Genomic DNA, 26566 nt, shown 5'->3' on the forward strand with positions numbered 1-26566 from the left:
CAGAGCAGGAAATGAAGTTCTTGCACATACCTGGGGGCTGTTTCGTGAAACAAGTTTACCAAATAAGCCAGGCTTATTTCAGTTAGTCTGATTTATTTTGAACCAAATCAACTGACAATACATCAGACTAACTTAAATAAACCTGGCTTATTTGGTAAACTTGTTTTATGAAACAGACCCCTCCTGGCTAAAAATCCTAAAACCAATAAACTCCATTATACCCAAAATCTGAAAGAGCATCCTAAACGTAAATATCAAATAACACATGCAGGGCTGAATTAGGACATACACTTTATTATTCACATAAAAAAACGACCTGAGTTCATACTAGGCTCAAGTCCTGCAAAGACAGAAACAGAACATGTACATTAGTGCTCACTGGGAAGATGCCACTAAATCACCATCTAGAAGACAGTTCTCCATTTTTGGACATATTTTGGGAAAAAACTCCAGCAAGGAGAAAAATATATTTATCAGCCTGCTATAAACATAGTCATCCAGTGGAAACTACAGTCAGAAATATACATCTTAACATGTCTGCATGTAAGATTTTTTAAACATTAGCTTAATCATTTCTTATTTCATCATAAAAAGTTTACATATTTTTATTTTATGTATTACATAATAATTTAGTTCATTGTATGTTCCTGTAATGGCTGATACGTTTGGTAATACTACTCATGCTAAAAACTTTAATTGAAATGACTTGGTGGAATGTTAAAACAACAGGGAAATACAATTTGTACAATACTTTAGGCATGTAGAACTATATAGTGGAATGCTTGAGTACCATGCTTATGTTTATCTTCAGAAAACTGTATGGATCAGGAATTAATTAATCAGATTATTAATTAAATAAAAATACATATACAATACTAATATATTTAATATTTGCAAACACAACAAAGAAAGGAAAACTTGTGAAACAGAATTGTTAAGGCACTAACAACATTAACAGAATCTTTCATCCTTCAATTTTAAACAAAATTCCTGTTTGAAGATCTCATTCTGTTTCACAATAAGAGCAACGCGGTGCAAACAGCAAGACTATAAGAGCACAAAACAGTGCCTCTGACACCAGAATGAAACGATGAAAGCTGTAACAATTTAGTTAAAATAACTTTTAAAACTTTTACACATTTATTTCTGTCGCTGTTCTTTATCTTCAGTCATGACAGGAGAGAATAAAGCAGCTTGAATTTTTTTTCTACAGCCAATGATGAAACAGGCAATAAGCATTATTAATACGGCTATTATTATGATGTAAACCCACAGCAAACCCGTTTCTGGATTTTGGTTTTCTTGATCAGCTGATTTAGTTCCATTTTCTGTTTTTGGTGATTTGGTTCCATATTCTGTTGTTGTCTCTGCGAAGAAAGAAAGAAAGATCATTATTGCAAAGTAACAAATGCAACAGATCTGTCTGTAATGTTTATACAGCAGCATTCAGACTGAACAGAACATTACTTATTTTTTTTTATTAATATATCAATCAACCATTACTACACACCGTCGATGATCAGCTCCACAGTCTCATGTTCAGATGAGTGTGAGATGAAGCAGGTGTATTTTCCAGAATCAGTGTGTTGAAGATTGTTGAGTTTGAGTGAGAAGTTTCCTCTCACATACTCTTCAGGGAAAGTTTGAACTCTGTTCTTGTACCGTGGGTCTTGTCCCTTTACTGAATCTTTACCCTTGATTATATCAAACACAATCTTGCTGCCATTGTGTCTCCAAAACACTTCAATGTCTTGAGGTTTATGATCATGTTTAGCTGAAGAACACGGCAGGACAACAGAACCACCAAAAACAGCCTCTACTGTGACCTGAAGAGACACTGAAATCACACAAACAGTAACTGTAAATACACAGTATAACATTCATACACATTTGTTTGTTTGTTTTAATGCCATGCCAGATTATTTGGCAATTCATGGCAAAAAACATACTTTAGTTAAATTTTACATACAAAATATATTTGACACATTTTGCTAGAAATTCTAAAACATATATTAACTTGTTTAAAACCTTTTCAAGGGTATAAACATAATAAAACTAGAATAAATCTAGAAATAACAATCCAGTAAATGTTTTACTTGAATATTAAATGTCATTCAGATGCTCACCTTTGTGTATCAGCACTGCAAACACACAGATGAAGTAGAATCTGAAGAAACATAAATAATTTCCATTAATTTCCTGCAGCTCAAGCAGTAGATCAACACAATAAACTCGTCTGAGATGATCACATGATCACTATGAGGTGCATGCTGGTGCACAACTCGATGTTGTGATCAAATACTCATGAGAGCCAGATGGTGTAGTTTTTAGAGGAAGCTTCAGTTTACCAGCTGCACAAACTAAAAGCATGATGGGAAATTCTGACGATACAGCTTAACCCATATCGCTTAATGAGGATTGGTTTCATAAAACATGTTAGTCTTTTCCTACTTGAATTAAATTTAAATGAAATTTCCTACTGTTCTGTACATCCAAGACGAGGTGTTTGGCATCTTAATGCCAAGTTCTTTAATTCTTAAACAACAATCATTCAGAATTTTTGGCACTGATACTGATTATTTACAATGACATCTGTGATACCCATACCAATAATTTGGTGGTTCTACTTTTTAATACCTTGTTTCAAATGAATAATAATTACACAATTATTAAATATGTAAATAGTGTTTATTCTCTTCATATCAGCAGTCTCACTTCTAAACAAAAAAAACACATTAATGTTAATGTAATAATGTTAATTAACATTAATGTTATTTCTCTTAACTCTTACTAACATCATTAAGCATCCAGTTAGGCTCACAATCACTCATTCCCTTTACTATACAGATAATCAATCTATCTATCTATCTATCTATCTATCTATCTATCTATCTATCTATCTATCTATCTATCTATCGTCAAGTGTGATAAAAACCATTACTTTATTTTTCTGAAGAGCTTAGAAATTGCAATACTGTTATATTTCTATTCTGATGATACTTTTAATTAAAATCCTGGCCAAAATAAATAAATAAATAAATTAAAAAGTTGCCGTCTGATTTAAATAAGCAAATACTTAAGATTTTAGGACTGAATCATTATTGCAAGGATTAATGTTTCTGGCATGTTGTAAGTTTGGCAACAATTATTTTAACTCTCAAATTTGTACTTAACTCTCAAACCTCCTCGTCAGAAGATGTACTTGTGTCTATATTCCAGGATGACAATATCAAGATTTATCAAGCTTCAATTGTGAATGATTGGCCACCACAGAGACCTGCAGACTTCACCCCATTGAAAATCTTTGGGATGTTCTGGAGTTGAAGAAAAAAGTTGCACACTCTAATAGTTAGTTGGACCCCCTTTAGCTTTGATAACATTGTGCTTTTGTTGTGGCATTCTTTCCACAACATTATGCAACATCACAACATTATTTCCATCAAAAGTGGCATAATTATTGGCTGAGATCTTGTATTTACAATGAAAGAGTCAAGCCACTCTGTCAAGATGACCGCAGCACATCCTCAAGACTTTCAATAGGGTTAAACTCAGGACTCTGTGGTGGCCAATTCATACATGAAAATGACTCCTCATGCACACTGAACCACAAGTCAAGTTTACATGGACACTTTTTGTTTTAATTGGAATGAAATGCATTCCGACTGATGAATCCAAACAGTGTTTACATGAACACTAAATAAATGATCGATACATAGTTGATGTTTGTATGTGTCACACGCTTCAAATCAGATTTGATCTTTTGATATGCACACGAATCTACAGAGTTTCCCACTGTTTTTTCTTACTAACCATTCTCCTTTTCTTTGTTTTAAAATGGAGACTTAATATTTATCTATTCTGGCTCTTATTAGGAGTTGACAAGCACATGAAGCTTTGTGCAATAGATTGTTTGCACATGACATCATTGCTGTGGTGCGAAATGCAGCTGGAGGGCAGGAAGTGATTTTTCTCCATAGGAATCAGTAGCAGACACTCAAGATGCCTGTGTTTTGCGTTGTTTATGGATGCTCCAATTGGTCAAACCGAGGAGCTTTTATCGTGTACGAAAATGTGCTGTTCATAAGGGAGGAAAAGTCAAGAAATTGACTGAAAAATGCAGGAAAAAATTGGCAAAAGAGAATGGATAAGATGGAGGAAAGTCCGTACTGTACTGGTTTAGATGCTATAACAAGAGAAAGGTATAAACAGAAAAACACAACATGTTATGCGATCCTTGAGTTATAAAGAGGAGTGATTTTTTAAACTAAATTGAAATACTCGCATGCCAACATAAAATGTAACAAAGCATACAATTTTGTGACCCTTTTTGATAAGTTTTCTTTAAACACAAGTTTAACATCTTGCTATTCAGTAGATAGGAGGTAGTGCTGATAAACGATGGACGATGACATCATGGGGGTTAGGGGGTGTGCCCGAAGCATGAATCCGTATTCAGAACGGCGCGGAAAACAAATAACGATTGCTAAAGGTTGCCTGTTACAGTTACATTACAGTACATAAAATTTCACTTAGCACATAAACTGAATAAGGAGAGATGACTCGGGACGATGACAAATAATTTGCAGTTCATGAGCAAAACTGACAAACATCTGATCTTGTAAAATGTGTAGTAAGTACTGCCGCTCCATAGTATAAACACAAACGTGCGATGGCGAATCTCGAAAGTGAAAGTGAAACTAAAAAGCGATCTTGCATTCAAAAGCAGTTGCAATGCATAACACCTGCTCCCTGATTCCGCAATTTTATATACAGCATGATCACCCAATTAGGGATGTGCCCGAATAGCGAATCCGTATTCGGAAAGGCACGGAAAACGAATAATGCCTTCTACGGAGCCACAAGAGGGACATGGCTAGCTGCTTTGCAGATCCTGATCTTGTGAAATGTGTCAAGTCAAGTCAAGTCACCTTTATTTATATAGCGCTTTTAACAATACAGATTGTGTCAAAGCACTTTACTGTATCAAATTGGAGGATAGAGTGTCAGTAATGTATAATGATAAGATTAAACACTCAATTTTCAGTTAAAGGCATTTCATTATTGAATTCAGAGATGTCATTGTCTAGCTCAGTTTAGTTTAAATAGTATCTGTGCAATCAAATCGGCGATAATCGCTAGAAATTAAGTGTCCCCAACTGAGCAAGCCAGAGGCGACAGCGGCAAGGAACCAAAACTCCCTCTGTGACAGAATGGAGAAAAAAACCTTGGGAGAAACCAGGCTTAGTCGGAGGGGCAGTTCTCCTCTGACCAGACGAAACCCGCAGTTCAAAAGTTTATATTTCTATTTTAATTTTGTTGCAATTTCTAACAATAGTAGTATTATGTAGTTAGGTATTTTATTATATTTTAGTTATTTTGTTATTTTTGGTTGATATATCTGGGGATATATCTGTCATAAGTAGTGCCGCTCCGTAGTACATGGCTGTGTGTGATCGCGAATTTCAAAAGTGAAACTAAAAAGCAAATGCGCATTCATAGGTGATTTCAATGTCCCGCGTATTAATAACGGCTCCCTGAAAGCACTGAAATATATTGTTGTCGTATATCTGGTATTTATTCCCTTTACAGTTGCCGTAGTAGCTACACATCATTACCTTTCCGAATACCGTATTTAAGGGGTTATTTGTTTAAAGTTATTTGCTTCTACATTAGCCTATCATGTATCTAACTATCCAAGAGCACATTCGGCATTAAGAGCTGGAATGATTGCCAAAACAACTCCGTAGTGAGTCGTCATGGACGTAAGGGCAGAGCAAGTTTAAATATCTTTCTAGTCTATATTTCCATCTTGTAATCCTGCTGTTTTGGGTATTTAAAAAAAATTACAATTATATATATATATATATATATATATATATATATATATACACAGTGGGTTCAGAAAGTATTCAGACCCCCTTAAGTTTTTCACTCTTTGTTATATTGCAGCCATTTGCTAAAATCATTTAAGTTCATTTTTTCCCTCAATGTACACGCAGCACCACATATTGACAGAAAAACACAGAATTGTTGACATTTTGCAGATTTATTAAAAAGAAAACTGAAATATCACATGGTCCTAAGTATTCAGACCCTTTGCTCAGTATTTAGTAGAAGCACCCTTTGATCTAATACAGCCATGAGCCTTTTGGGATTTGGGGATCCTCTGCCATTCCTCCTTGCAGATCCTCTCCAGTTCTGTCAGGTTGGATGGTAGCGTTGGTGGACAGCCATTTTAGGTCTCTCCAGAGATGCTCAATTGGGTTTAAGTCAGGGCTCTGGCTGGGCCATTCAAGAACAGTCACGGAGTTGTTGTGAAGCCACTCCTTCGTTATTTTAGCTGTGTGCTTAGGGTCATTGTCTTGTTGGAAGGTAAACCTTGCCCAGTCTGAGGTCCTGAGCACTCTGGAGAAGGTTTTCATCCAGGATATCCCTGTACTTGGCCGCATTCATCTTTCCTCGATTGCAACCAGTCGTCCTGTCCCTGCAGCTGAAAAACACCCCACAGCATGATGCTGCCACCACCATGCTTCACTGTTGGGACTGTATTGGACAGGTGATGAGCAGTGCCTGGTTTTCTCCACACATACCGCTTAGAATTAAGGCCAAAGTTCTATCTTGGTCTCATCAGACCAGAGAATCTTATTCAGGTGTTTTTTAGCAAACTCCATGCGGGCTTTCATGTGTCTTGCACTGAGGAGAGGCTTCCGTCGGGCCACTCTGCCATAAAGCCCCGACTGGTGGAGGGCTGCAGTGATGGTTGACTTTCTACAACTTTCTCCCATCTCCCGACTGCATCTCTGGAGCTCAGCCACAGTGATCTTTGGGTTCTTCTTTACCTCTCTCACCAAGGCTCTTCTCCCCCGATAGCTCAGTTTGGCCGGACGGCCAGCTCTAGGAAGGGTTCTGGTCGTCCCAAACGTCTTCCATTTAAGGATTATGGAGGCCACTGTGCTCTTAGGAACCTTAAGTGCAGCAGAAATTTTTGTAACCTTGGCCAGATCTGTGCCTTGCCACAATTCTGTCTCTGAGCTCTTCAGGCAGTTCCTTTGACCTCATGATTCTCATTTGCTCTGACATGCACTGTGAGCTGTAAGGTCTTATATAGACAGGTGTGTGGCTTTCCTAATCAAGTCCAATCAGTATAATCAAACACAGCTGGACTCAAATGAAGGTGTAGAACCATCTCAAGGATGATCAGAAGAAATGGACAGCACCTGAGTTAAATATATGAGTGTCACAGCAAAGGGTCTGAATACTTAGGACCATGTGATATTTCAGTTTTTCTTTTTTAATAAATCTGCAAAAATGTCAACAATTCTGTGTTTTTCTGTCAATATGGGGTGCTGTGTGTACATTAATGAGAAAAAAAAAAAGAACAAATGATTTTAGCAAATGGCTGCAATATAACAAAGAGTGAAAAATTTAAGGGGTTCTGAATATTTTCCGTACCCACTGTATATATATAATTAATTCAGCATTGCGGAAATCATAAAGCCCTGCTCGCACCGCGATGCTTGCATCTGGTGTAGACACGGTGTGAGTTTTTTAATGGGTTATGTTATAGACCTGCTTGTTTTTTTTGTTTTTTTTAAAAATGTTTTTATGAAATCTCTGTATTGATATCATCGTATTATTTACTGCCAAGCGAGCCACATGCGCGGGGGGAGGGCTGAGCCATTCGGGACTACGGGAGCCCAGAGGGGAGCGTCGGCGGATGTTAAAGAGAAAAACAATTTTCATTCAAACAAATCAACATAAACTACACATTCGAGTTAATCGATTTATCGCCCAGCCCTAATTGATGCAATAAACATCAATGTTAAAACTGCATATTTATACCGAGTCCGTACCATGCAACATGTCTCCTTCATTTTAATGTGTAACATTAGCCTATCTGAGCGATGCTACTGTCAGCGCTGCCAGTCAGATTAATGAAGAGTACGCAGCTCAAATTACAGCCAGAGGAATGCTCGGACTGATTTAATTTAATTTTTAATATTATTTTGTTATTTTTTAATTATATTTATTGTGATTAACCTCCGCTCTTGTTCACAGTATAATGATATTCACTCGTTGCACGCAATCACAGAGAATATAACTCGATTAAGACAATCAAACTTATTTTTAATTATTGTCTATGGGCTAGAAATATTTCTTTATTTTAACAATTTCAATTTGATGCAATTATAGAGGATTGGATCATAAAGTCAGTGCGTGAAAAAAAAAAAAGTGAGCATTATGGTTAATACAACAAGTTTGCCCTAAACCTTTAATTTAATCCTTCTATGCAGCCTTTAGTAATAATTAATGTTTTAAGCTTTGGCTAATTCTAATGCTTATTAATGTGATATGTTGTTTGTATAGTTTTCTCACTGTTCTGTAATGAAATAAGGTGATCAGACTGTGAAGAACTGCCTTTACATATATACAGTCTGTGCCTCGCGCGCTCCTGTTTTAGTCACAAAATACGCATCGGGATATCGTGACAACATATTCCTTCGTTTCATAATACTCAATTAATAGTTGTACACAGAGATTGGGGTCTTTAGAAGACGTATCTGTGCTGAATTCTACATAAATAATCCACAACAATGCCGTGCTATGGGCACAGCCACTGATAGAGGCTGCAGCGGAAGTTCTTTTACGCTACTATTTGAATCTTTCGCTTTTCGAACGCGGAAGTGTGATAAAGGCCTATACTCTAATGACTGCTAGTTGACATGTAGTTGCAAAGTTACTTACTGTTAGTAGAATGTCTAAAGTGGACTATCGAAATAGTGTTACCAAAGCTCCTTGTGTTTTCTCCGTTTGACCTATTCGAGCATCCATAAACAACACAAAACACAGGCGTTTTGAGTTTCTGCTACTGATTCCTGTGGAGAAAAATCACTTCCTGCCCTCCAGCTGCATTTCGCACGTCATCGGAATCACGTGATTGCAAACAACCTATAAAGCATTTTCATTCAGATTGGACTTCTGAACGACTATAATCAGAATACATCTAACCGGATGCATGCCGGTTAGAAAAGTGTCGAGCTGCGTCCCAAATGACACACTATACACTATGTACTTACGCACTCAACCATGTAGTGTATGAATTATATAAGGTTATTTTGTCATTAATAATCAGAGTCTGATAGGCCCTCCCCCTTCGCGACGTAATTAAAGCTGCAACAGTTGAGTGCATGAAGTATTCAACATTCCACACTTCCTTTTTTCGGTTATTTAAGTGCACCATCCGGGTATTTAAAGTGCACTTTTTCTTTTTGGAATTTTCAGTGTGAACACACTACTCGCACTATTTATACTACAAAACATCATAAATGGTGCATAAGTACGCGATTTGGGACGCACCTTCGGAGTTACATCAGCCTTGCTCTGATGTCATGCTGGCCTGTGCCAAAAAACTCTCACGACGGCGAGGCGGTTGTGCTCTCCACGACTGCGCTGATCAAAAGCATGATGGGAAACGACTGACGACACAGCTTGATGCTCATTGGTTCAGACAACCGTGATGCTGCGTTCTCTTCTAAAATGTTTTATTTTTTTAATCTGATTTCATGCTATTATGTATTTAAATTGTGCATGAATATTCCCAAACACTAGACAGTGCGATCTCTGTGTGAGATATGTGATTGTTTGTCATATTTTCTATAAAAATCTAAAATACATGTTTGAATTAAAATAAAAATGGAGGATAAATATGCCTTCGTATTAAATAGCAAGCACTTTGAGTGTCTTGTTCATATTTATTTTCATATAAAAGCAACAGAACTGAAATTATATCATGTTTATCAGCAGCACAGCATGAGTGAGAATAACGCGATATCCTCCTTTGATCTCATAGGTATCTGTTCCACTTCGAGAGGGCAGAACTGTCCGCCTTGACTGCGCTTATTTCACTCCTCCCCTCACTGCAGCCGCCTACTCTCCCTACATTTCAGGCGAGGCGCATCTCAAACAAGCCTAATGCTCCATGTAAACGCACCTACTGTTAATGATAACGTCATGAGTACATGTTGAACATAGTTGATTAAGAAACGAAAAGTTACACACTGCATCAGTTAGGGTTAAAAGTAGGGCTGCCAATTTAATGCGTTAATCTGATTAATTAGTTATGAAAAAAAATATTTGAATGCAATTATTGCACTCGCCCACCCCGCCCCACATTTGTCATCGTACATTTCATAAGTTGTGTTCGACACAAGTCCCTTGATTCAACTTGAAGCGGAGCTACGCAGACCGATGTTGGGAAGGTTACTTTGGAAATGTAATAGGTAACAGATTACAAGTTACCCTACTTAAAATGTAATAAGTAGTGTAACTTTTCAATTACTTTAATAAAGTAATGTAACTGATTACATTTGATTACTTTTCTAAATTTCTAATGTTTTCAACTGTTTATCATTTTCAAACATGTATACCAGGCAAGGTTAACCTTACAGTAGTCCTCAACACTGATTACTGTCACACTTTTGAAATCCTTCATCTCTTGAATTAAGATTATATTTAAATTTTAGAGTAGACATTGGATGCAAAATTCACTTTTACATGGCGTTTACATATAACAATTTTACACAACCACCCTACAATGATAAAAATTAATTCACTCCTTTTTATTCCCCCAAAATCCTAAACTGTCTCAATTATCAAGACGTTTTGACTTTCTGAGCAGTATGATGTCATATTGCTAAGGCCCGCCCACAACCATTGAAGTACTGCCTAATATTAGCATATTTTCACCCTCAGCCAGTTGTAAGAAGTCCATTTTCTCCATGCTCGAACAGCTTTAGCAACAATATCTTGTAAGCAATGCAGGTGTTTTTTAGTTTTGTGATGTAGAAGAACATAAGAATCTTAATTTTCTCCCAACATCAGAGCCACCAACGCAGTGCATTCGTTTTGTTTTTAATTGTAATGTGCCACCGGATACACCTAAATTTGTTTATGCTATATCTGCGCAAATAATTTGACTCCAGACTGCTTTCTGAACTAAAACTCAAGGTTAGATCAGTACCCATTGTTCGTGATCCAGCTGCACCTCCAGAAGAAGTAAATCTGACACTTTATATTTTTAATGATTATTTGATGTGTGATTAATAAGTGATTAATTCGATTGTTATTAATTATATGAAAAATGTCTAATCGATTTGCACCCCTAGTTAAAAGACTTGTTATAAATCGTATAACATGCTAGAAACATATTAATCATTATTGAATCCTAGACTCTTCAGTATTTACTTTTTTAAAATCCAAATGGTGACCTTTTTTTCAGGCAGTGTATATTTCCTATAATTAGTGTATAAACTGGGATTTTTTTATAGTCCTTGCTCAACTAATTTTTCAATCAAACAAATCAGCAAATATTTCCATTTATTTCCCTTAACAATATATTAGATGTTGAATCATCCTTATGCACCTGTTAAACTCATCTCTAAATATGTTTAATTTAGTAGTAAATGTTCTGAAGAGGGGATCTTAACCCATCTTATCCTGCTGGTAAAACCTTGAGAACTCTGAACGCACTGTAAGATTTAATTACTATCAAACAAACATGCACTGGGACACAAAATACAGTAATACAAAATGCAAATGTTAACTGCTAATAACTAAATCAAAATAATAATTAGCAATTTTCCCACAGATACACATGTAAATAGTTAATTAATTTGTGTTTAATGTAGGCCTATTAATGACGTTCAAAGGCTTAGTTTAATTTTAGTTTCAATAAATCAGTTACGGGGGGAAAAAAACATAAAACAAACAAGGCCAGACGCAAATACGAGCTCGTAAACTACATAAAGTATTTTTACACGGATCGCGGCAGGTTCAAATATGTGGGAGTATGACGTGTTTGGGGTAAACAGAATTTCGTCATATCATATCAAATCATAAACATACCTGATGATCATGTTTAATCAATAACATACAGCCTTTTGTACGCAACCGAAAGTATGTCTCCTTTTTCACATTTCCGGGGTTTAGGTGCAGCGGAAGTTGTCATAGATGGATAAACTGTACGACATTGTTTTTGTTTCGAATTATTTATTTATTTATTGCTATATATTATTATTGTTGTTATTATTATTTTGCTCACGATTGCATTTCCATGACTTTCCAAAACAAGTAAAAATATCGAAAAATGCATTACAGCGCTCAGGAGAAAGATGATGTCAAATGTATGTCACTTCCTCACGCTCTCTAGAAACCTGGAGATCCGGGTCCTGTTAGATGTTTCTGGTCACGGTTCCTCTGAACCCCTGCTGCTAGATGCTGGAAATACACCAACTTTCAAAAGTAGACCTGTTTTCTAACGAAATAAAACAAGTCTTTTAGAGCGCATTGTTAGAAACAACCTGGCAGGAGTGTTAACTGTTTAAAGAAAGAAGTAAAAGAAGAAGAAGAAGAAGAAGAAAAATGTTGCTAAACATGACAATCTGTTTTTTTTTTTTGTTTTTTTAATTTGTTGTATTTTTTAGTTATTTATATATTTTTTTTAATTAAGACTATCCACCTTTTTCTTTCCGTAAAAATGGACGGACGCAGCCGTTTGTAAATTCTATGGGTCTAGCTTCCAGGCTCATCTGCGTCCAGCTATTTTTATCTGTAAAAACAGCTCATTTTGCTGATTGATATTGAAAATTGGTGCGTCTTACCATATTTTAATGTATTATCTTAATTATGAACACACTGGTTTGTAGTGCAAACAGTTTTACCGTTTACTGCACTTTGTTATTCTTCTCGTTATTTACCTAAAGCGGCTAATGAACCGGAAATCTCGCCCCCATAGGCTTACTTCCACCTTGAAGAAAAAGGTGGATAACTGTGTCCTAAATTACGCACTATACACTATGTACTTATGCACTATGTACTCAACTATGTAGGGTATGAATTATATAAGGTTATTTTGTTATTCATAAATGGAGTCTGATAGCCCCTCCCCCTTCACTACGTAATTACAGCTGCGACAGTTGCGTGCATGAAGTGTCCAGCATTTCACACATTTTTTACGTTTATGTTTTTTAAGTTTATCATCTGGGTATTTAAAGTGCACTTTTTGTTTTGGGAATTTTCAGTGAACGCACTACTCGCACTATTTATACTTCAAAACGTCATAGAAAAGTGCACAAGATTTGGGACGCACCTTATGACATTATCCAATTTATTTGTATAACTTTTTAAACAAGTAGGGTTACACACAGGTGCTAATTCTCCATCCTTTTCAAATGCCGATATCATGATTATGTCAAACATTTGCAAGTTTTTCAGTTTCTGTTAGTGTGGCCTACATAAATATTCTTGCGTTTTCTGCATGTGGAACTGAATATTTTACGGTGTGTTCATGTCACATATGAGTTACTGTAATGACCAGATTCCAACCTAAAAATCTCCACGTCACTGGAGAACTTCAAATTACAACTTCAAATATAACTCGGGCTGTTTTTCCTAAATTCCTTTGTACACATTGCATCTTTCTGGGAAAGTGTTCAGTGGAGAGTCATACTCATCTTCATCCCAGCCAACATTTCATGATGGGGCCAATTTGGACACGATATGGACTTGAGATATGGGCCCTACATGCTTTTGTCCGTGGGTTTTATGTTGGTCCTATCTGAATTAACTTCAGTTTTGACCCCAGTGTCTTTCTTCACTTTCTTCTCTTTCTGGTTATGGTTCCTGTTAACCCCTGCTGGTAGATGGTGGAACTAAACCAACAGACGGCTTTCCAAAATTAGATGTGTTTTCTGACTGTGATTTGCGTCATCAAAGTGTGTCTCAGTCAGCTCCTGAGCTCGTAAATCAGTTTATTGTGTCCATGAATCTAGGCACTGGTAAGGACCCTGGCTTACTGCACATTGGGGCAGTTTGGGCGACATGATCCCGTACAGTGTATGTACGTTGTTGTAAAATGTTATTGCTGGTTTAAATCAACAACAGGCAGGACGTACCTATTTGATATGGTCTTTTATGCTCTTTAAACACATCTGTTACATATCAACATTTCAGCCAAATATTCATTGTAAATCTTAACTAGATGTGTTCACTACCTGTTTAGAGATGTGTTTATGCTGACATAAAAGAAAAATGGTTTATCTGTTGACAGAAGGCTCTTTTGATTTGGGTCAGTCACTGCATAGGGCTCTTTGTAATAAGGCTCTTGGGGGCCTCAGCTGTATCTCAGCAGCAGAGTTTGGTAGAGAAATATGTGTGGACTCTTTTGACTTTTCCCACAGACTTCAGCTCCAACCCTAATCAAACACACCTGAACCAGCTCATGAAGGTCTTCAAGATCAGTAGAAAGCTACAGGCAGGTGTGTTTGATTGGTTGGAGCTGAACTCTGCAGGACAGCGGCCCTCCAGGACCAAAGCTGCCCAGCCCTGCTCTATTACATTCAATACAAAATACATGCCAGGTATTTGTTGGATGAATAACTGAACTGAAGTCAAATATTAACATGACAAAAAACACACAAAACATTTATTTGACTGTTGTGTTATCAGAATTTAATGAATCAGATCAAGCAGTGAAATTCTGTAGTAATGGTTTTGTTAAAATGTTCTGTATAGCTAAAATATTTTACTAATAAAATCACCAGAGTGGCACTGACAACATGTTTGGTGTGTGTGTGTGTGTGTGTGTGTGTGTGTGTGTGTGTGTGTTTGTAAGGGAGAGAGAGCAGAAGAAAGAGAGTATGTGCTTAAATAATAAAACTTAATTTTGTGGCAAAAACATTAAAATAATTTGTCATTTTTATTTTATTGTTTATTTGCTTGGTCAGTGTCGTTGTGGGTTTTTAGTTCTTTTGCTGCTTTAGGCTGTAAAATAACTGAAATCATCTGGTATAGTGAAATCGACATGTAATGCGGTCAAGACTTTCGTGGAACTGTTTGCTGTGTTTCCCTGAAAATAATTGCACACCTAGAACATTCATCACCCAATCAGAAGCATTCAACAGCCCCGTATAATATAATCCATGTTTAATGTATTAACAATGTCCAAAAGTTTGTATGTTAATGCTAGTTTAAATGAAGCAGGTGAGGACCAAAATAAACCAGGCTTAAGTGCAAATACAAGCACAAAACTATGTGAGGTGTTTTCACACGGATCACAGCAGTTTCAAAGTGAAATGTGTGGGAAGTACGGCATGTTTTGTGTAAACTGAAAAATCATAAAAATACCCAATGATCATGGTGCCCTGATGTCATTAATATAAATTGAACACATTTGAAAGTATTGTTAGATGTCTCCTTTTTCACATTTCCAGGATTCTCGGTAGCGGAAGTCATTACAGACGATAAACTACATGTTATAAACTTCTGATGAATGAGAGACTACAGCAAATTCTTCTTCTTCAGTTTTGTTCATGATTGTGTTTCCACAACTTTCACCTCAGCTGTTGTATAAGAAACCAGGAGGTCAGGAATTGGCTGATTAGCAGGTTCCTGTAGATCAGTGATCCTCAAATCTAGCTTACGAGATCCACTTTCCTGCAGAGTTTAGCTCCAACCCTGATCAAACTCACCTACCTGTGATTTTCTAATGATCCCGAAGACACTGATTAGCATGTTCAGGTGTGTTTGATTAGGTTTAGAGCTAAACTCTGCAGGAAAGTGGATCTCGTGAGCCAGATTTGAGGATCCCTGCTGTAGATGTTTCTGGTTATGTTCCTGTTAACCCCTGCTGGTAGATGCTGGAACTACACCAACAGAGGCAACTTTACACACAGATCCTACTAGTTTAAATAAAGCAGATTTGGCTCAAAACAATCCAGGCTAAATGCAAATAAGACAACACAAATTACATCATGTCTTTTGTTCACGGATCACAGAAGTTTAATGTTCACGGACTTAATTAACCTCCGAATCTGTGGTGGCATCACGGAATCGCCGAAAATTCCATGATGTGTTCACAGAAGGCATCAGCCGTGGTCCATGCACAGATTCACTGGTTCAACACCAGCGCTGCATCGGACCACGTAAAAAGAGTGACTCCGATGCAGTTATAGGCTGTGTTCGAAATGGCATACTTGCTTACTGCTTACTGCCCAGTACACAGTGCATACTGCCTACTGTTTTTTAAAGAATAGTGTGTGAAACAGTATATAATAAGCAACATATGTTTCAGAGTAGTATGCTTAATTGTCACATGACAAACACAAACATTAATTCAGCACAGCTGTCAAGGTTCAGGGCTCGCAAAATTTCAAAATCCCTGGTAGCCCTTCGGGCAGGTACTCTTCAGATTTTGGTAGCCCGAAAATTAATTTAACTAGCCCAAATTAAAAAAAGACCTTTTTTTAAAAAAAAAAATATATATAGAAAAACAGATAGGAGTTTAAATGTCAAATCAAAAATATTTTCAATACACAAATATCAACAAATATGAAGGAAAGAATCTTATTTCACTATTTACAGGGTATCTGCAGAATTTTAAAAAATAAATTTAAGGCAATTTATGACCCATTTTAAGAGCTGCACGAGGAAAATGAACACAGAATGAGCGGGGTTGGACAATGTCTATGGTAACATACAGTATTGAGCCATAAAATTACATGATTTACAGTTCCGATACAGGTTTTCACAAAAACAAATATTTCAGCATTTCAGGCTATAGACCATTTTTATGAAAAGGGATAAATCAAGCATATAAATTATGTTAATTTAAAATGTATAAATATTACTGTCTTAATTGTTTACATTTTTTGAAGGCATATTAACTTCTTTCTCATTTACAACTCTATGTGTTTGCTGCTTAAAACATGAGTTGATATTTGCATCGATCTGACCATAAACAGCAAGAAAGGCTTATTGGAAATGCAAATTCATTCTCTGCCACGAGGTGGCGCTTTAGGAGCACTGAAATATTGCGGTTTCCCTGGAAACGCAAGCAGCTCCGCACTCATAAACGGTGCTTTATCAGGAATTATAGTTTAGATGAAATTAAAATGCCAACGACACATTTCTGAGGACAGTCGGTTACAGCCTTCAGAGACATTCACATAAAGACATCCGCGCCGCGTTTTGACTTGAAACATGCAGAACTCATATTTATTCAATGACATCGTTGCCATTTGAAGTTTAATCCTGCCGTATCGCGACTCTTGTCTTTCCGTCCCCAACTGTAAGACCTCTAGAAATTATAATTAAGACATTTCTTATACCATTTAACGTATTTAAAACTTTTTATGGCCTTAAGTTTGATACAACTCACTTTAACCTCTTAACTGTCACCGTCCACCCTGTGGGACGCCTACGTTTACTTCACTATTTTACAATTAAATCCTAATATAATCATGACAAACTATATATCGTTGGAAAGGTCTAGGACTCCTAAATAGGTATTTTACCACTTTTTTTGTTAAAAAATTATGTAGGAAAAGTAATAGATTAATTTATGACAAGAGTGGCCCTAAAAAATGTATATCATAACAGGAGTTCTGACCTTTGTCACAGAAAGTCTTCTTAGTTGCCTTTTTCTCTATCACGCTTTAGAAATCATAAGAAATTATATATCAGTTGAAAACTTAAAATCTCAAAATTCATCCTTTGAAACCCATTTTAAAATCAGACATTGCATTACCATGGAAATGGTACATCAAAATCACATTGGAAAATGTTTTCATTCATGAATTATAAAAAATGAAGTTTGGATAGTGCACTATAATGTCTGTGTTCAAAACTGTGAGTGACAGTTAAGGGGTTAAGAGTTTATAAGGACCCTGGAGATCTGTATTTAAGGAGCCCGTCGGGCAGGCAGTGATACATTTTGGTAGCCGAAAATTAATTTAACTAGCCCAAATTAAAAAGACCTTTTTAAAAAAAATATATATATAGAAAAACAGATAGGAGTTTAAATGTCAAATCAAAAATATTTTCAATACACAAATATCAACAAATATGAAGGAAAGAATCTTATTTCACTATTTACAGGGTATCTGCAGAATTTTAAAAATAAATTTAAGGCAATTTATGACCCATTTTAAGAGCTGCACGAGGAAAATGAACACAGAATGAGCGGGTTGGACAATGTCTATGGTAACATACAGTATTGAGCCATAAAATTACATGATTTACAGTTCGATACAGGTTTTCACAAAACAAATATTTCAGCATTTCAGGCTATAGACCATTTTATGAAAAGGGATAAATCAAGCATATAAATTATGTTAATTTAAAATGTATAAATATTACTGTCTTAATTGTTTACATTTTTTGAAGGCATATTAACTTCTTTCTCATTTACAACTCTATGTGTTTGCTGCTTAAAACATGAGTTGATATTTGCATCGATCTGACCATAAACAGCAAGAAAGGCTTATTGGAAATGCAAATTCATTCTCTGCCACGAGGTGGCGCTTTAGGAGCACTGAAATATTGCGGTTTCCCTGGAAACGCAAGCAGCTCCGCACTCATAAACGGTGCTTTATCAGGAATTATAGTTTAGATGAAATTAAAATGCCAACGACACATTTCTGAGGACAGTCGGTTACAGCCTTCAGAGACATTCACATAAAGACATCCGCGCCGCGTTTTGACTTGAAACATGCAGAACTCATATTTATTCAATGACATCGTTGCCATTTGAAGTTTAATCCTGCCGTATCGCGACTCTTGTCTTTCCGTCCCCAACTGTAAGACCTCTAGAAATTATAATTAAGACATTTCTTATACCATTTAACGTATTTAAAACTTTTTATGGCCTTAAGTTTGATACAACTCACTTTAACCTCTTAACTGTCACCGTCCACCCTGTGGGACGCCTACGTTACTTCACTATTTTACAATTAAATCCTAATATAATCATGACAAACTATATATCGTTGGAAAGGTCTAGGACTCCTAAATAGGTATTTTACCACTTTTTTTGTTAAAAAATTATGTAGGAAAAGTAATAGATTAATTTATGACAAGAGTGGCCCTAAAAAATGTATATCATAACAGGAGTTCTGACCTTTGTCACAGAAAGTCTTCTTAGTTGCCTTTTTCTCTATCACGCTTTAGAAATCATAAGAAATTATATATCAGTTGAAAACTTAAAATCTCAAAATTCATCCTTTGAAACCCATTTTAAAATCAGACATTGCATTACCATGGAAATGGTACATCAAAATCACATTGGAAAATGTTTTCATTCATGAATTATAAAAAATGAAGTTTGGATAGTGCACTATAATGTCTGTGTTCAAAACTGTGAGTGACAGTTAAGGGGTTAAGAGTTTATAAGGACCCGCGGGAGATCTGTATTTAAGGAGCCCGTCGGGCAGGCAGTGATACATTTTGGTAGCCCGACTGGAAAACACAATAGCCCCGGGACGTCGGGCTAGCGATTTTGCGAGCCCTGAGGTTGTTACCTTACAAACAAATGTGCTAACTATTCTTTTTACAAAGGCTTGTTATAAGGCTTCATATTAGTAAACAATGCTATATTGCCCAATTGAACTCACTCATAATTGAACTTTACATAGGCTATTGGACTGAACTGAATCAACACTGAGCTGTCTTTAACTGAACAATGATATTTTTGGCAGTTACACTAATTGGAAAAAGTGATAGCCTATATTCTAGTTACACTAAGTGCAACTAATGATAAATTCTGTTTACACTAAAATAGCAGCATTTTCTTTAGCAACAAGTGTGTAAATAGTAGTTAGGTGGCAGATATTTATACTTAAGTTCTGTAGTACATTATAAAAAAAGTGTGCAATAACTTATTGAGCGTAAATGATCATACATTTTATTTGATGAAAGCCACTTTATTGGGACAAAAATCTACCAACCGCTAAACAGTGGTATTATTACTGAGGCATTTAATTTCCACTTTTCAAATATTTACTTAATTTTTTATTGAAAACAAATGCCTTTCTGATCTGGTATGTGATGGGAAAAGGAGTTGCACGAGATTGACAAAAGGCAGACTCGAACTCGGATCGCTCGCATCAACTGCACACATTTCACGTCTTTTACTCACTGCGCCACTGATACTACAGTAATACACGTGACTTTTGCAGTGCTGTTTATCGCAGTCAGGCGGTGGTGGGCGGAGTTAATGTAAAAAGTGCCGTAGAGATTAAAGTACAATTTATGTCCTACTAATGATATTGTTTTTACATGCACAGCGATGGTTTGTAGTTTACATGTATATACGCACATATCCACCTTTTTCTTGACATAAAAATGGGCGCGGCCATTTGTAAATTCTATGCGTCTAGCTTCCGGTCTCATCCGAGTCTAGCTATTTTTAGCTGTACAAAACAGTTCGTTTTGCTGCTTGATATTGAAAATTAGAGTGTCTTATCATATTATTTTAATGTATTATCTTAATCATGAACACACTGGTTTGTAGTGCAAAAAGTTTTACCATTTACTGCATGTTGTTATTCTCCTCGTTATTTACCTATAGCGGCTAATGAACCGGAAGTCTCACTCATAGGCTTACTTCCGCGTTGAAGAAAAAGGTGGATACAAGTCTTACATTTATAACTATTCCTCGCCTCCAGTTCACTCACAAGTTTGAAAAAGAAACTTCACATGGAGCAAGTTGCTTTCTGGGAAACAGTATCCCACACAGTGTCTTCAGATGCATACATCAAATGTCAGCAAATGTAGCAGGTAATCCGGGCATTCCATGCATGCAGAAAATTCACATACTATTCACAGTATTCACACAGCATACTGCAGTATAGTAGGAGTTGTACGATAGTATGCCATTCGGAACACAGCTTCTGTACTGATTTCAGTGTACTTGAGTTATATCTAGCAGATTTTGGCAAATATAGTAGGTCATCTGGGTATTCCACGCATACAGAAAATTTGCATACTATGCGCAGCATACATACTGGATACTGCAGAAATAGTAAGAGTAGTATGATAGTATGGCATTTCGAACACAGCCATACTTTCACTGGAGTACCTGACCCCACCCCTACCCTAAACCTACCCAGTTCTGAACAATAATGATGACGATAAATTATCGCGTCTGCATATTTAAAGTGTTGAACCAGTGGATCCGTGCGTGGAGCACGGCTGATGCCTGTCACTGACTTACATTGGTATCACTTCTGTGAGCCCATCACGGAATTTTCAGCGATTCCGTGATGCCACAGATTCAGGGTTAATTAAATCCGTGAACATTACACGGAATTCTGTGAGATCACGTTGAATATGGTGTGTTTTGTGTAAACATAATTTTATTTTAAAAACAAACCGATCATGGTGCCCTGATGTCTTTGATATGTACATGCATTTCATGACTTAAATGTCTCCCTTTTCACATTTCCAGGGTTCTCAGTAGTGGAAGTTATAATAAATGTGTAAGTTCAATATTTGGTTTCATGAGGTTTTTAAAGAAGGGGTTTGTTCATGTCATTTGCCTGGTTTTATACAAACTTTTATTTCTAAAACATGGTGAAATTTTTGTTTATTTATTTATTTTTTTCTGGCTGTCATCAGTATTTTTAAACTCCACTGATTTGTGTAGTTATAAAAATAAATATCCAAAATCCACTTCTATAAAAACCTGTATTATAAACCAGGCTCAGGACAACGTAAGGGAGACCACATGCAAATTAAATTAACCCAAAAATATATGTTTAGTAAAATAATCTGTAACTGAATTTAAAGGCATAGTTCACCCAAAAATGAAAATTCTGTCATTAATTACTCATCCTCATGTCAATACAAACCTGTAAGACCTTCGTTCGTCTTCGGACACAAATTAAGATATTTTTGATGAAATCTGAGAGCTCTCTGACATCATTAAAATAGTCCATGTGACATCAGTGGTTCAACTGTAATGTTATGAAACTATAAAAATACTTTTTGTGCGCAAAAAGAAAACAAAAATAATAGCTTTATTCAACAATTTCTTCTCTTCTGTGACAATCTTTGACACTTGTTCATGATAGTACCATGATGCATGTTTGTGATTTATTGGTATATCATTTTATGTTTGTTAATATTAAAACGTCACATCATTTACCAAATCTGATTTATTAATTTCTTGTAACACATCATTCATATTCATTATTTCGATGTACACTACACTCTTTTGATTTGAGTCAGTCACTGGGGCTCTTTGTAAGAAGGTAATAATGAAGATAAATAGACACACAACAAAGTGCACCAAAGAGTTCAGTCTGATTTGAACGAACTAAAAGGAAACACACGAATCCAAACCTATATGCCTATGAACAAATATGAATGACATTTGAATGGCAAATTCATGAACAGGTTGTATGTTTGACCCCTTTGTTTCTCTCTTTCAGTTTCTCTGCAAGTCAAACTGAGGACGTCACTAGAAGATCTGCATTCTTGTCATGTTCAACTGTGACGATAAGATCACAGACACTTGAAAAATGCTGTAAAGTGAGAATGTTTTTTTAGTTTGTGAAACATGCACAGCACTGTGTTTACATGAAGTATGACAGAAGCCAATAATCTTATTGAATAAATATGACTGTGTCAGTTACAGTTATCTTCAGTTTACTGGTATAACTGAAGTGTTAAATGTCATGATAAAGTGTTTATAGTCTTAAATGTCTCTTGAGTTGGTGATTGATCTGTGAGCAGTGAGGAGGCATTGTGGGTCTAGAGAGCCTCTAGTGGTGTAGTTTGGAGTAGGTTTAGGGTGGGACGGTGATTAAAGGAGGGTGGGTTGGTTTTTCTCTCTAAACAAATGAAGCCGCCTCCATTTAATTTGAGTTGTTCATCTGTTAACCTCGGTTACATAACATGAGTAGTCTATATTTGAAAGATCAAACATTAAGTAATGAAGAGCAATTTTTTAAAGATTTTGTAGCATTGTAAAAAAAAAAAAAAAAAAACTAAGCTACAGTGCAAAGCACCTAAACTTATATTAAATGACATGTAATAAACTCATACAAAACTGGAACTGTGTGATCCTTGTGCTGTTGTCTTGATCTAAACACTTCCAGTTTATAATCTGTTTGTAAAAATGTTGTGTCTTGTTTATGCTAGTAAATAGTAAAATAGAAAAACCTGAAATTTCTGACATTGTGGGATCCCCACGAGGAGAAAAAAAAAAAAGATTAATAATAGTAAATTATGTTTATCTGTAAGTGTAACAATGTAAACAGGTTTTATGTAAGCGGTAAGTTTAGGGTTAGGGGATAAAACATATTGTTTGATCAGTTTTAAAAGTAATAGAAGTCTATGAAAAGTCCCCATAATTCACAGAAACAAACGTGTGTGTGTGTGTGTGTGTGTGATATCTTGTAGACAGCATACTGCGAACACAGAACCAAAGAGGAAATTTTGTTGGGAATGGGAATCAAATTAATTTTCTAATTCATTATTTATATCTGAAGCGTTTCTCAGAAATCATTGATTCTCTGACTTCTCTGAACCTCCTTCATCTGTTTGACTGTAGAAGAGAGAAGCTTCACAAGGTCTGTCAAGAGATCAACAAAACTGTTTCAGCAAACTAAAACTGAAATAATAAGAGACTGAAATCTATAAACTATATGTTAATGTTTTTGAAATTTCAAATAAAGGAACAGCTGGAACTAAATCCTCTGCTTCCCTCTGCAGGTCATTTATGTTCATAATTAATTCAGAAATAACATTTACAACCCATCTTGCATGTACTCATGATGACACGTTGTTCATTTAGAGAGAAGCTGTTTGAGACCTAAATATCCTTTCACAATGTTACTAAATGTCATCTCATTTGTGCTTTAAAATCCAGATTCCATTAATAAATCGTGTTTTTAAATAAACTGGAACTTCCGGTGTGAGCCACGTGGTGTCGCTGTATTCTTTCTCCACTCAGCAAGAACAAGTAGGGTAGACTGAGTACAGTAGAGACACTTTCTGCTTTCTTCATCACTACACAAAAACTAGACGCTGAAATGAAGCGATGTTTCACATGATATTTATTTTGCTTGTGTACTAAAATATCATAAATTGATAACAGCCATAAGTAGTTTATATTTTCCACAATTAGCTCATAAATATGAGGTGCATTTTGTCTCAACTCTACCCATATGGTGTACAGTTGAAACAGTAGCATGGTACAGTTGAGACACCCATTCTTAACGCTCTAAAGCTGGCTAACCATTTATAGCAAATGTAATAAATTACAAAATTACAGTTTTAAATAATTACAGTTTAAAAATAAATGTATTTATTTGCTTTATTTAATTCAGATTCGGTTAAACGAAACAGGAACAAATATTTAAAATTACAAAAACTTTCTGCATTTTTTTTTGGGGGCTTTTACTTATATTTCTGAGAGTGTATTTCAGTGATAATGATGCATGATCAGATAAAACAATGCTACTATATTTACAATTAGATATACAATCAATCAGATCTTTTGAAATTAGAAAATAGTCTATTCTGGAGTAAGTATGAAAAGATGAAGAGTAGCAAGAAAATTCTTTCTTTGTTGGATTTTGAAACCTCCAGATATCAGCTAAATTAAGATCCTTTATGTATTGATTAATTATATTCCTAGTCTGTGAGTGTGAAGCGTCAATACCTGTGGAACGGTCTAAATTAGGATCTAGGGTACAATTAAAATCACCCCCAACTATTAAATTACCCTGAAGAGAGGACAAAATTAAGAAGAGATTATGAAAAAATGATGGCTCATCTGTATTCGGACCATAAACATTCACAAGATTACAATATTTGTTGACCATCCTACCAGTAATAATAACATATCTACCAGATGGGTCACAAATAATTTTTAATACATGAAATGGTACTGATTTATGTATCAGCACAGCTCCCCCTCTTGAATGTGAACCATATGATGCTGCTATAACCTGGCCTGGCCATCTTCTACGTAGTTTAATGACTTCATCCGGCAGTCAATGAGATTCTTGCAGGAACAATATTTTAGAATGAAGATAGTTAACTCCATTCATCACTTGTTTCAATTTAATTAGATTGCAAAGTCCCCGAACATTCCACGATGTTAGTGTAAAACTAGAATCCACTGTCATTTACAACAAAATTAAAGTAGTTTTGGGTCGAGCGAAAAGGTACCAGTAAATTGAAATGTGCAAGTATACGTATATATAATATAGTAGGGTAAAAGAAAAAAAAAACATATCATGAACCATTATAATACAAAATAACCTCCAAGCACACGCACTAACACTGAAAAAGTGGATGGCGAACATCACTTCAATGACTAGAACCCTGGTTAAGTACTCTAACGGTCCTTTAATAGGAATGCTATGAGGTTGCTGTATTAAGAAACAAAATAAAAACCTTATCCAAAACATCAAAACAAGCACATGCTCTAATATTACTGAAATGTTATGCCCTTTTAACCATAGGAAAATAAGTTTACATAAAAGCCTAACAGCTCCGTTTTAACACTCTTTACCTAAATCAAAGCCAGCCCTCCATGGACTGTGAAATCCAAAATTACCAACCTTACCGGCTTACAAAGTAGTAAGTTTAAAGAGTACTTTGAAAATCTAAAAAGCCGAATAACTTTAGCGTCCTCAGACTACTCCATGGCAAGGTGTTCTGCTTCCCCAGCATCCTTTTCAAGCCCGCGATGAATTTGTTGGCCTCTTCGGAGGAGTTGAAGAAATGATGACGGTCTCCGCTGATGACCAGAAGCTTGGCGGGGAAAATCATCCCGTATTTAATCTTCCTCCTCCGAAGTTCTCGTTTCACGTCGTCAAATCGCCTTCGTTGTTTCAACACCTCAGGCGATAAATCCGGAAAGAACATAATGTGGTGATTCTGGAACATCACTGTACCTCTTTCCCGAGCTGCTCTCAGCACTCTGACTTTGTCGGCATAGTTAAGAAATTTCAGTATCATTGTCTTTGGCCTTGACGATGTGTTCCCAGCTTGAATGCCGCTGGGTAACCTGTGTGCCCGTTCAATGATCACCGGCGCCGGGAAAGAGTCCACACCCAGAACCTGAGGGAGTCAGTTTTCCAAAAACGAAACAGGATTATTTCCCTCAACTCTGTTTGGAAGACCCAGAATGCGAATATTAGAGCACCAGCTTCTACATTCGGCCAAGTCAAGAGCAGAGGCAAGGTCCGATGTGGTTTTTTCAAGTTTGGAAACCCTTTCTCGAAGGCCGCTTATGTCGTCTTCAGTCTGGCCGATTCTGTTCTCAGCTTCGGTAAGTCTTTCAGCAAAGGAAGAGAAATCCTCTCTAACTTCTTTCACTGCTGCCAGAACATCCTTATATTGAGACAAGAATTCACTCTTCAGACTGTTTATAGCCGAAAGAATTACGCTGTTATCGGGTTGAGTTTCAGCCTCGGAATTAGCAAAGGCGCCAACTTGTGCGGTATCTGCTTCAGGCATGGATCCTAGGTCATCCATAGCCGAATCCGTATGATCCTTTTTATCTCTTTTCCTTTGCGGTCGCGAAGACATGCTTAGTGTTTTTCGGAGAAAATATCAAAGAAGAAAACGAAGATTTTGGTTATCGGGGCTTGGCAATTATGGGAATTAACTGAGAGCGTTGAAAAGCGCGGCCGTTCAGCAACTCGACATAACTGGAAGTCAACTTTCTGCATTTTTACATTTTCAATCATTCTGTATGATTTTGTTTCAT

General features: G+C 36.2%; 1 protein-coding gene across 1 annotated transcript; it reads right to left on the minus strand.

Annotated features, from left to right (window-relative positions):
- Positions 1-200: 200 nt before the first annotated feature.
- Positions 201-11989, minus strand: LOC131531416 (CD276 antigen homolog). The gene is made up of 4 exons (XM_058762155.1): positions 11905-11989; positions 2127-2167; positions 1511-1837; positions 201-1367 (listed from the first exon to the last, which is right to left on the minus strand). The coding sequence occupies exons 1-4, from the start codon at positions 11913-11915 to the stop codon at positions 1141-1143; spliced, it is 606 nt and encodes a 201-aa protein (XP_058618138.1). The 5' UTR covers positions 11916-11989; the 3' UTR covers positions 201-1140.
- Positions 11990-26566: the final 14577 nt, after the last annotated feature.

This window comes from Onychostoma macrolepis, chromosome 22 (assembly GCF_012432095.1).
Source record: "Onychostoma macrolepis isolate SWU-2019 chromosome 22, ASM1243209v1, whole genome shotgun sequence".
In the NCBI taxonomy this organism is placed as follows: Eukaryota; Metazoa; Chordata; class Actinopteri; order Cypriniformes; family Cyprinidae; genus Onychostoma; species Onychostoma macrolepis.

Excerpts from the sequence above, each read along its gene's own strand:
- LOC131531416 (XM_058762155.1), bottom strand. Across the intron at positions 1,838-2,126 it reads TGCAGTGCTGATACACAAAG|TGTCTCTTCAGGTCACAGTA; the intron begins GTGAGCATCTGA and ends GTGTGATTTCAG. Across the intron at positions 1,368-1,510 it reads TGTGGAGCTGATCATCGACG|AGACAACAACAGAATATGGA; the intron begins GTGTGTAGTAAT and ends CTTTCTTCGCAG.